The sequence below is a fragment of the Hirundo rustica genome, chromosome 1, assembly GCF_015227805.2.
Source record: "Hirundo rustica isolate bHirRus1 chromosome 1, bHirRus1.pri.v3, whole genome shotgun sequence".
In the NCBI taxonomy this organism is placed as follows: Eukaryota; Metazoa; Chordata; class Aves; order Passeriformes; family Hirundinidae; genus Hirundo; species Hirundo rustica.
The window spans coordinates 124444816-124457508 of record NC_053450.1 but is presented as its reverse complement, the minus strand read 5'-3'; the positions used below and the strand labels follow the sequence as shown (position 1 = coordinate 124457508).

At 40.6% G+C, this 12693-nt stretch overlaps 1 protein-coding gene across 1 annotated transcript in view; it reads right to left on the bottom strand.

Moving 5' to 3' along the window:
* Positions 1–12693, bottom strand: part of RAPGEF5 (Rap guanine nucleotide exchange factor 5) — a 159260-nt gene that overhangs the window by 24396 nt on the left and 122171 nt on the right. Inside the window, exons 12-18 of the mRNA XM_040091093.1 lie at positions 12020–12098; positions 10780–10924; positions 10071–10168; positions 9289–9319; positions 8250–8328; positions 5078–5227; positions 1653–1750 (exon numbers count right to left, since the gene is read on the bottom strand). Of these exons, the coding sequence (XP_039947027.1) occupies positions 1653–1750; positions 5078–5227; positions 8250–8328; positions 9289–9319; positions 10071–10168; positions 10780–10924; positions 12020–12098 (680 nt within the window). The remainder of the gene's footprint in view (positions 1–1652; positions 1751–5077; positions 5228–8249; positions 8329–9288; positions 9320–10070; positions 10169–10779; positions 10925–12019; positions 12099–12693) is intronic.

Below are 12693 nucleotides of genomic sequence, written 5' to 3'. Positions count from 1 at the left end.
TTTTTTCCCACTAATCAAAATGAAGGAGCTATAACCTATTTAATAAATAGCTTGAAATGGGAAATGGGTCAATAGGATCAATGATTTGCTTTGGAGAGTGAGGCTTTCTCACTCCCTCCTTCTCTCTCCCTTTCCTAACCTTGAATATAAAACACTGGCCAAGCAGACAGCATAATGAAAAAAAAAAAAAAAAAAAAAAAACCCACAAACTATCAGAAAATAAAATTTAAATAAAGACACCAGTAAATTTTCTGCTATAAAAGAATCCTTTTGAAAACACATCGGTTCTAGAATAAATACACAAAACTTGCCCTCCAGCCTACTTTTAAAAATAACATAAATCCATACATTTTATGATTAATCTACCCCAAATGTAATCAACAAAGAGTAAAACACTGTGGATTCTGATTCATAAAAGTGACTTAGTATATTAGTGTGGAGTGCTGTGGTACTGCTAGTGTTCGTAGCCATTTGACATTTCCTTTATTAGATGGAATTTTCAAAGTTTTGCATTCCTCTTGGCTTTTTTAACCTACCATCAGTCTGAAACTTGGCACGTGAACCATCTGCCAAGATGAAAAATTACTCTTACCAGTTAAGCCATTACTTTGGTGCTATACTTTTGACAGTTACAGCAAGTTTTGCAATTTTTATTACGTAACTAATGAAAACAGGTTGGCTGTCACCTGTCTACACTAGAAACCTTCCCTTAACATTCACATTTTTAGAGATGGCTCAAAAACGCTGGAGATAATGGGGATGACAGATTGCAATGATAGTGGCATGTCGGCTCTTTGGGGCACATTGAGCCAACAAAATGTAAAAAGACATTTCTCATCCTGAGGATGAATGCACAGATCCTAGAGGTACTGACAACGTGTAGAAGTCAGTAGTGATACAGCCCCTACCCTTTCCTGGAAAATATCTGCATAATCAGTAGAAAACTACTGAAACAGCAAAGTGCTTGACTGTGCCTGCCTCACTGAGGTTTTGGGAAAGCATGCAGGGAGGGAGTTTGCTGTCCTGGTTTCTGAAGACAGAGGGAAGGATGAGAGAGCTCTGCTGCCCCTTGATCCACTGACCTTCCCAGCCCCAGCGAGAGGATGGAGAGACAGACAGGCAGAAGGAAGGCAGGAGGACACACCACCAGTGCTGCACACCAGCTGACCACGTGGCTGCCACAACACAGAGGTAACACTGATGGCTCTAGTGGAACTCACAGGACATCTATCTCCACACGTAGTAATTCCAAGGAATTTGTCCACCACTTTGTACGATTATGTATCAGCCAAAGTGCTACAGAGGCACGAGGCAGGGCAGGGAGGAAATAGTCACAAGAGCCCTGAATAATCCTCATCCCATCCTTTCTGGTACAAACACTGGTCAGCTTTTCCAGGCTGATGTAGATTGAAAGATTTAAGCTGTACAGAAGCTTTGGTTTATTTAAAATTGATGAACAAATTCCATTACTGTTCAGTCAAATAACTGCTGTTAATGAAAGATTTTTTTTTAAGGAATAGAGCAGCTCAGTAAGCTTTACTAAGGAAGCAAGAAATACAGTCTGCATTGAAAAAGCCCTCTGAGAGGAATACTAAGGTTTTGACTTGGAGTCAGACAACAAAAAATGGGAAATATACAATACCAATCCTTACCAAAGAGTCGGTCAGATCTTTTCGGTATACAAACATACGACAGGATGACTCCAAAGATTTTGAGATAGCCAAATCATTTGCTTGTAGCGCATGTTTTTCTGTAAAAACAAACAAAAAAAAACCCCAAAAAAATCAAAATAAAACAACACAACACAACCCAACCACCACCACACCAACACCAAAAAAAAAAAAAAAAAAAAAAAAAACCAAACAAAAAAAACACCCACCAAAAACCATACAACCCACAGAAGTTTCAGAACAGGAGTAAAAGCCACACACGAGAAATTTAAGTACAATTGTATTTGTAAAGCCACATCAACTTCTTAGAATGTAACTAAGCATCAAAATCAGTCTTTGTGGGGACCCATCATCTCTACCCTGCTCAGGCAAGATAAAGGCAAAATATCACTGATGGACTAGAGCACAAAAGCTTCCTGCTTCTGCTTTCAAACTGCACTTCACACAGAACAGAAAGAGGCCCTGAATCATCTGGTCTTGTCTCGTATGCCTTATAGAACATTTAATTTCAACCCAGTGTATCTAGTATAAATTAGGTGACTTTTGTTAGAGCAGAGTGTCTCAGCCTCCAGAGACTGAGCTGTTGTGTGTCACTGGAGACAAAACCAGGGGTGGAGATTAAATCAGTAGCCACAGCTAAACAGGAAAAGAAGTTTAAAGGATCCCAACACCATGAAATTCACCCCACAGAGCAGAGCTGAGTGGTCCTTTGTAACACAGTATTTAATTCTTCTAGAATTAAAATACTTTTAATTAGTAATAACTAATATTAATTAAAATAGTAATTCTTCTAGACTAGAGTAATTAATTTAGGAAGTATCTGAGTAAAAGAGCAGGGCACTGGTAGCAAAGAGAAAGGACTTTTTTCCTCCACTCCAGAGTACTGGTTCAGCTCTGCAGAATCTTGAATGAACTAGAGAAAGATGGGAGAAAAATACAACAAAACTCCAAACACAGCTTAAAAAACTGCCCTGCAAAAACTGTCACTTCCTGCAGGCCCCCAGTAATCCTCTGGAGACCTGATATGTGGTAGAGCCAAAACTATACCAAGCATGCTGACAGCTACCCTGGACTCTGCACTGCCCATGAGCAGTAGGACCAGGAGGAGTCTGAGAGCCAAACATAATTTCAGGCAGTTCTCCCTTTTATCCATCCTCACTTATCCATTGATACACAGATACATTATGCTGAACTATCATTATGGTTTTTTCAAGGTAATTTTGAATAAAGAGCTTGCTTATCCATTATTTGAGTACAATAAAAACAGGTTCTCCAATGCTCATACTGCTGGCCTACAAGTGGATGAAAGACAAGAGTTCTAAGTCACACAAATAGCAAAAACACAAAGCAGGAAAAAAACATAGCAGGTTGGTGCTTATTACTTGCAGTACAGGATGCATAAGAAGAAAGATACTGATATCCTTGTATTTCAAATTAACGGAGGCAATGTAACTAAAGAACACTTTAGGGGTTATAAATGTCACGTACAAATGGCTTTCCTACTATACCTGCATTATATTTACTGTTTCTCATTGAAAAACCAAGTGGCAACCACTTCTATTTTGTGGCTTTCCTGGGAACCAATATAGTATGTTTCATTATTTATGAATGGTTGGCTTTCTTTGGCTAAGCAGGCAGTTAGAACTAGATTTACTGCTATCAGAGCAAGTCTTGCCCTGCTCTTGAACAGGAGAGAAAGGCCTGAAAAACAGCAGCACAGTGATTTTGCAGTGCTGTGAAATGCACTGGAGGTGAGTTTGGGCAAACACAAGGGTAAAAAGAGTGTGCCTGAAAATGATGTAGCCTGGATGGCCACAACATCCACGTGTAATGCTCCCAATGGCTGCTCCGTGCCCAGGGTCTCAACAACCAGAGCAGGGCACCATCTCCCTGCCACCCACACCAGTGCACTCAGAAATACATTTATTTAATTGAGCTCAGCATGGGGGAAAAAAATGTGACTTTCCCGTTCTGAATCAAAGATATAAACAGAACAAGCACTTGTGTGTATTTCATTTAACTAGATTGACAAAGAGATAGCAATGAGTGCTGGAACTTCAAAGATGCAACCTTTGTCTTAGGGTATCAACACCAACTAATGTTATATGAGAATATTGCCAATATATTATACTCTCTTAGTCCTTTTGGAGATACAGCGTCACAGTTCTATGCACCTAGTTAAACTGCTTCCATAAAACACCACAATGATCAAAACAATCTGACCAAGGAGCTTGAGACCTGGCAAACACCAAAGATCTTGGGACTTTGGCTGGTCCCTAGTACCACTCCATGGTCACTCTAGTCTTTCTTTAAAAAAGACAATAAGCCTTTCTATTTAATGACTAAAACTAAAACAATAGGCAAAAGATGTCAGTTGTTGCTTACAAAATATTGCTGAGATTGCTCTCAGTATCTCAATTGTATAAATACGTGTCTTCCTCCTTTCAGCTCAAGAACATTTGTTATTTATGCCATAAATGAGGAAACAGCAATGTGTTGGGGAGGATGAAGCCAGAAAGCCCTATAAATATGATTGCTTAGATCCTGAGAATGTGAAACCTGTAAGTGAGATAGAATTGAAAGCAAGTTTTGATGTTTGAGAGCTACTGGATGTCTGGGAAAACAGTTATGTGGCCAGCTGAAGGTCACCTGCAGCCAGACCCAGAGGTCAAATGGAATGTCCTGTCTCACTCCCAATGTAAGGTTCATCCCACACCTGTACCCCTCCCCTGAAGTATCAGGTATCTGTAACCCCATTGGCACAAGTCTTGTTCCAGCCCACCTTGAAGCTCCTTATCAGGGGGCTGCGAGGGTGAGTTGCTCCTCTTCGCTCTTTGCCCTTTGCTCTTTGCTCCTCTCTCCCTACCTCTCCCTTCCCCCACCTTCCTAGGCCTTGCCACGAGCTGTGCCTGGCAGCTCAGAGCAAGGCCTCACATCCTTTACAATAAACCTCATCTTCTAAAACTCAGCTTCAGAGATCTCTCATCCACATTCATCCACACAGTCCTGGAGTCCACAGCAGAGGAACAATTTCTACAGCAATGCACATAGCATTTGCTATTCTCTTCTCTATTTTTAAAGCAAACCATGCCTCATTGCCTTCAAAATTAATTTAAATTCAAAAATAGGAGATTCATCCGTGGAAAAGAAATAAAACCTTGCAATACTGCTGGAGACTGAGAGTTCTTTACACTCCCCTCCCAGCCAGGAGATGCTACATCCCACACTACCCAAGAAGGAGCTGTTGCCATGGAAACAAGTCTCTGGGAAGCAGTTCTTCATTGTTCCCCTGGTCATCCAGCTGTGGGCCCATAGAGGAACAGCTGTATCCTTGCATGAGAAAATGTCAGCCCTCCCTTACCTGACACAATGAAAGGTAAGTAGTCAGATGAAGGGAAGTTACTTACCACCAGAGAATGAGACTGTCACCAGCGCCAGCTCCTCCTCTGGGTACTGGAGCTTTTCTGCCACGATCTTCAGTATCTCCTGAGCTGAACTCGACACTTGAGCTTTCACACTGACATAGGAGTGCTCCGTTATATACACACGGCAGAAAACTGCACAAAGGAAGAAAAATGTGCTCAGCTGTAGGCAGAGATACCTGAACAGAGCAAGGAACAAACTCGCAGACCCCACCACAGCAATGCCTCAGCTGCCTGGCTGCTGCAGGAAGGGCAGTCACTGCACCCTGACACAAAGGACATGAAACTAAGCATAAACATCACCATTTTTACTGTCCCCACTTCCTGCCCCTGAGAAATGAGACAGGCAAGCAAATGGAAACATAGGCTCCCACAGCAGGTTCTATTTAAGACATCCTACCCTGAGAATTTGTCACAGACAACCTCCTTCGCTGCCTATCTTCTCTCAAACTCAGCTGTCACTATTTTTTCTCCTTTCGTTTTAGGTTCAGATAAATCACTGTCGTTTCAGCACACTTTGTATCTGCTTCAGAAATTATTTTGGACCTCCATTTCTACCTGGAACAAGAGGCTTTGCAAGAACAGCGCTTCCAGGTTTTCAATCACTCCTGATAGCTTATCTGTCTAGACATTTAAACTACTTGCATTGCCAGAGTATTTCAGCACCAGCAGAGACTGCCCAAACAGCCATACAATCAGTTTTGACAACTCATTTCCTGAATCACAAGCAGCACATATAAATGGGACTGGTTTGGAGAAATTCCCTGGGCTTACTACTTCCACCGAGGTCCACGAGTCGGTTCAGCTCTGGGAATGCTGTGGTCAGCTCAGCGATTACTTTTTTCCACTACAAAAAGGGATCTACTTTCTCTGCCTGCCAGAATTTCAGGTTTACATCTTTTCCTAGCTAGTTCTTTGAAATACGGTTACCACACTTAAAGCAGAAGAAACTGAGCTGTAGACTTGCATAAATATTTTTTAAATTACATCTGCTAATCAGAATCATCACAGCTCTTGGTTTCACACTCACTTCAGTGTTTAATTAAACTTTCAATTTCCTTCTACTTTAGCATTTTTTATTATAGACAGGCTGCTACCATGCCAATACAGGACAACTTTTCTTCTCCAGAACTGTTGTGGGGTTTTTTATTATTATTATCTTTATTGACAGATATATATAGCAATAGCTCTTTGCGTGTCCTACAGATCTTCATGGCTTCAGGGCACTTTCAGTAGTGAACACTATGACAGAAGCAGTTAAGAACTCTATCCTTGAGAATAGGGTTTTTTTCGTGACATAGTAAAGAAAAAAAGGAATATGAGAATGAAGGAGGAACTTAACACTGAGTATTGGGGGAAAAAAAGCCGTTTGATTTTATAATTCCTTTTTAACCTGTCTCTGCTGACAGACAGTAAATGAGATGCTCATTCTATGGCAGAATCTTCTATCAGAATGGATGCACATCATGAAGACAGAGACATCTAACTGCACTTTAAATTCTACTACACAGAAAAAAAAATTTAGAAAATCTGAGAGGAATATTTGGACTCCATATGCAGAGTGACACACCTTGCTTACAGGTTTGTTTGTTACAAACAAACAATTTGTTTGAAATGTCCTCTATGTCATCTGCAAAGGGACAATGACAGCAATGTCAATTTATAAATGGGCTATTGATCTATCCCTTCTTTAACACTGAACTAAATCAACCCACAGGTCAGATGCCCAAGCACAACCACCACAGTGGTTGTGGTTCTCCCCCTCACACCTTTCCAATGTTCTATCTGCAGTGTCTCTTGGGACGTACCGTATCATCTCTTCCAGGAGCCTATGCTGCTCCTCTGTGAGATGGAGGGAGTGCCAGTGGGAGGAAGTGGCCATGGGCTGCAAGCTGCCCTGGTAGTGTTTGCAATAGAGGATAAAACAGCTCTGGTCAAGCGGCATGGTGCAGCTTGGACAGACCCATCCTCCAGAAGCACCATCAGTCAGACAGCACTCCACCACAGATGGTTAGATGTCCACCCTCTGCGTCTGTTTCTCCCTTTCCCAGCTTCACTCTGGCTATTTCATCCCTCCAATCCCATCATAGACCACGGCTTCTGCTCTCAAGGAGTGAGACAAAAGCAATTTAACTCAGTCAGGACTGGCCTTGCTGGGTCCTGTCCTGGTGACTGTGCTACCACAGACACACAGTCTGTCCCCTCTCTTGTGCCAGGACACTTTCCTTGACAGTCACCCACAAGCTGTGTCCAGCTTTGACAGAAGAATGAGTGTGGGGGTTCTCACCCACAAATAATATTTTTAGAAGAAGCCTTGGTAACGTAAATCTCAAAACCCCCTACATTTGAAGCACAAAAAGAGGATTATCTATCAGCAGCACATACTGTGCAAGTCTTTCGACTTGGCGTAGAACGAGCTCAGTTTTTATTCTGTCACAAATGAGCACTAAAAATACACTGACTTCAAGTGAACTTCCGGAGTTTTGTTCCCAGTAAGAAATGAAGATATACTGTCAAAGAGTGAGGCTGCCAGGTAGGAGGTCCTTCTGCTGTTCCCTGCTCGTGTACACAGTGTTCTCCTCTCTGCCTCCTTCCTCGCTCAGGCATTACAGGAGGGTGACAGCCTCGCTGCCTCACAGTGTTACTAGTGATGGAGGGAAACTGCCTTCTGAAATGGCTGACATTAAAGTGAAGTGGCACCTTGCCCTCCACTCAGAGGTGTTTTTGAGCAGAGAAGGATCTACGGCACATTCCCAGAATTAGCAGATCCTGGCCCATTCCATGTGACAGGCTTATTCATTCACCTTTCACAACCAAGATATAGGTCAAGAGACCAAGAGCAAGAAATGGAGCAGAAGTAATGCCTGGTGGACGGGCTGCCAGCACACCTGGGACACACACAGGACTGTGACAGGGATGCTGGATGAACTGGACAGGGCAAAAAACCCTTGAGATACCATGGCACTGCTGAGATACCATGGCACTTCTTCTTACCAGGAGGAAGGAAGGTGAACTTGCACAGCCAAATATTTCTCCTTTTGTGTCCCTAAGGTCTTGTTCAAAAGCTATATGTCAGCTGAAGAATATTTACATTGAAGTCCTTGAGAAACAATTTTATAGTTTTTGAGCTTTCCCTCCATCTTTCATTTATACTCACTTTCTTCGGTTTCATTCATGGTTCCTCTGTGCTGCAGCCAGTTCTCCTTAACACTGAACTGCTGGAAAAAGGTTTTATTCTGTGAGGGAGTAGAAAAGAAAGAAAAGGGGGGGAAAAAAAAAAAAAAAAAACAGTGAATTTTTGCACCCCTGCTGTTTACAAAGCAGTAATTCACAGAATAAAACATTTAACCCATATGTCTGGCCAAAAGGTTTCTGTATAGGAAGTACACCCACCCTTTCTTGGACCAGTAAACTGGGAGTTGCCTTACTAAATAATGGCCAAGGTGGGGATTTTGGAGGAAGCAGGACATGCCAAGGCTAAGCAGACTGCACAATTCAAAGTTTTCTGTATTCATGTTCAGAGCCCATTTCTTTTAAGCTTATTCTTATATACACTTCCTATGTACCAATCAGCCTATTTAGCAATTTCACTACAATCTCATGTTCTGCCTTCCACATTTGTGCAGTAACATTTTAAGCTTATTACACACTTCAGCTTCAACCCAGTAAAATTGACGAGCACAGCAATTCACCTCGGAGCAGTTTGTACACCAACTTTCTCTGGCTGCAAGTTCTCCCTCCAGTTAAACAGACAGATCCATGTTCCTCTCTTTTTTTCTGTCCCTGTCACAACAAATCCGCCCTTTGCTCTGTTTACTTGACGTCCATATCAATGCCTGTGCTCAGCCTGGTTTGCCCAGGCTGCTACATCCCTCTAGCTCAGTGGGGACACACTCCCAGGCCTCTCCTGAATTTTGACATCTCAAAGCATCTTGTTAACATGCGAATACTGACACAGCCATTACAGGTTAGCTCACACTGCTGATACCCAGGATGCACTCAAATGAAAAAAAATGTTCCTTAAGCAGCATTGCAGGTCTAACCTCACCGATGTGTCTTGTCATGTTTTTGGTCACCAGTCACCTTTGGTTAAGAAGCCAAGAGAAGAGAGGGAAGTGGGCAGAGAGGGAAAAAAAAAAAAAAAGAAAAAGGGTGAGAAGTTATCTAGCTATCCGCAACAATCAGGTTGGCTTTACCTTTCGATGAGGTGAATATTCATCTACAGTGCTGAAACAAAACGGAAAATCACAATTATTCTTTCCAGCCAAAGCTTAGGAAAAGGAAGTTTTAGCTATTACAAGCTTTACAACATCAGAAAGTTTTTAACAGTAAATGGTCACTGCAGAACAGCTGCAAGGTTCTTCAGGAAAAACTAAAAGCGTCTGGCTCAGCTAGAGAACTTTCCTTTGTCTTGCATAATCGATGTAGTGAAAAGCAATGTTGCCAGCCCATGAGCTGTTGGAGCAGGCAAACACAGCAGCCAGGGTCATCCTCAAAAGCACAGCTCCTTCCACTTCCCCAATGGCCAAACCATGGAAACAACCTCCATTTTTTGGAAAAAAAAAAAGCCAATAAATATCTTTTATAGATGCCATAATTATTAGTAAAATAATAACTCTGAGATGACTATTCCAAGTGATTTGCTTCTCAGTACTGCACAGAGAATAAAGGTACCATCTGAAGTGACAGACTGCAACTTCTAAAGGAATTTCTGCCAGCTTCTCCACAAACCATTGCTCTGTTTGTGAGTAATTCCAAATGAAATTGATGGGAGTGAATGCTGAACCACAAACAGTGCCCAACAAACATCCGAAAAAAACTGAGTAATCTAGCTTTAGTTTTAAGAAGAGATGATTTGTAAAACTGAATATGCCACTTGCAGCACTCATCACTTTACTGAATTATAGAAAGACAGCACCAAAAATAAATTGCACTCTGAATAAAAGAAGACTTGATCACAGACATAATCAATACTTACTGACGGCGATGCATCCCAAGTATCTTCTGAAATTCTTTCAGGTCCTTCTCAAGAACAGGATACTCATACACATCATCTAACACATTTCTGTATATCGTCTACAAAACAAAGCAGTATCTTGAAACATCTGACAACTCAAACATTAACTGAAGGCATCACATCAGTGGTCTAAGTCAATTCAGGCACTATCGTACTAAAAAAAATTATCATTATATTTATGCAAAACCTGTAAGGAGAGAATGTCCCTGTTTAAATTTCCACACTAGTCAATATTCAGCTTGCCTTTGGAGAAACACACTTAGTACTGTGGATCAAGGGAGAGGGCAAAATGCTTGTACTATTTTGTCTATAAACAGGAAAATTTAAAACAGCACTTGTGGCTACTACATGAAACCTGGGTTAGGTCAGAATAACACATTCTGAAGCGTGACAGCACAACACACCATCATCATTTATCCAAAATGATAGCAAATAGGTTCATTACATTAAGACTTTTAAAATGGCAAATATTCTGCTTTACCTTTCCTCACATTTGCATGCATTTTAAACTGAGTTGATGTCTCCCACAAACTCCCACAACTCTCCCCTAGCTGTAAACTAATATGTAAATAAACCTTGCTTTTAATTTTATAGATTTTTCTGTTGGGCTTTTTAGACATAGTGTGTAATTAAACAGGGCTGAAATGTATCACAGAAATTGTTTCGATACCTTTAAAAATTGTTTTAAATGCTCATCTTCGTGTAACCAGTCTTTGTAGAGAGAAGTCCACTGAGACACCAAATGCAAGACTTTTCTTTTCCTACAGGACACATCAGAGTCATCTTCTTTCCCTTGGTGGTTCTTAGCACAATAGGTGCAGTTGGTTAAGGAATATATAATAATATCTCAAAGAAACTTGAAAATTAATTGCAGACAAAGACTTCACAATAATCTCATTTGCTAATGAAAGGGCTTTTTTCACTGCATTGCTCAGTTTTAAATGTTTTATCCTGTCTGGAGCTTTAAGAGTTTCATAACTTTTGGGAATTAAATTCTCAGTAATAGCAATGTCAATTCATCCTCTGTGCCAACAGGATTTTTTTCTCTTACAGATTAGAGAAATGAGTCTATAAAAGTAAAATCAATTCAAAAGGAATTATACAATGTTCAGACATATATTTTCTGTAGAACTGGGAATGAACCTTTGTCCTGCACACAGATGCCAACGTGAATGTCTGTGGGAAGGAGGGCAAAGCATCATTAACAATAACACAAAAAACAGGCAAGGGAAGTCAGTTTCTTTTTGCCTGCACAAATTACACAATCTGCAGAAGTGACACTATTAAAATTAAAAAAAAAAAAGAAGAAAGATTATTTCTACCACTGTTCTCTATTCATAAGGCGGAAGCACCAAATGTCAGATGAAACCCACTTTGTACACTCTTCCTGTCTCTTCATGGTTCTTTGTTTTATAGGTAAAAGATTGATGTTTTCACCACAAAAGTTAAAGATGGGGAAAAAGATTTAAACAAACAAACAGTTAATTTTATAGCCACAGGTTTATTCAAACAATGATCCACAGATCCATAGCTTATGGAAGTCATTAGAAATACATGAAAATAATGATTTTATCTCAGAATGAGTTAAGACATATCCTGTATTACATGATAAAAGGAGCAAAGACTATAAAATTCTTTACATTTCCTCCCTGTGTATTCTGTATTATGCACATGTAGGTATTCTATGAATTAACATTACCTGCAGAGGTTTTAACCCCAATTTAAATTCTACCTTGTCACAGTTACAAAAGTTTATTTATCTTTAAACAAAGCTGGCATAAAATTGCATTGTTGCTATGAGTTAAGCATCTGTTTCAAAGCCAGGCATGTAACTTTGATATGAGGCTCAACAGATAAAGCTACAAGTAAATGTGTGACCCCCATGAATACAACTTTCAGTAAAAGGATATTGCCTCAGGAGCGCCTGGCACAAGTCATCAGTCGTCATGAAAACCGTGTATGTGAGAAGGAAATCATCCAGCAGAGTTTCTGCAGAAGAAGACAAAAAAGGTCCAAGGTATAATAAATTAACAAGAGCAGGAAGAGAGTATCTACTCCTGTTACTGTGCATGGCAGGAACAGGACCCCCACCCTTAAAAAACCAAGGCCCAAGGAATACAAAATACATAAACCCTTAAGTTTCAAAAAGTTAACAATGCATTGCACTGCAGAGATCAGTCGTTTATTTAACAAGTACATCCTCAGCTCCCAAAGCACCAACAGGCACAGGTACGCACAAAATAATTCATCGCAGTTCAGGAGCCAGTAAGAAAGAGTCCCTACCACAAACACTGCCATCCTGGTTAGCTCAGCTGCACACAAAGCAGCCTTTCCACACATTAGCTTGTTCTGGAACTTCAGAAGAACAGCTTTTAGCAGTAAGAGAGAAAACTAGGATTGCCATGAACTGTGATTAACATCTATGCACAGTAATTGAGACCCATGAAATAAATACATTCAAATCTTTAGATGGTTGGTTAGTCTTGTGGGCATGACTGTAAGGGCTGAGAAGTTTTCTCTAAGGTTTGTACAATTGTACTAATGAAGGTTTTTTCTCCTCCTGGTTTCTCTCGGTGATACAAAA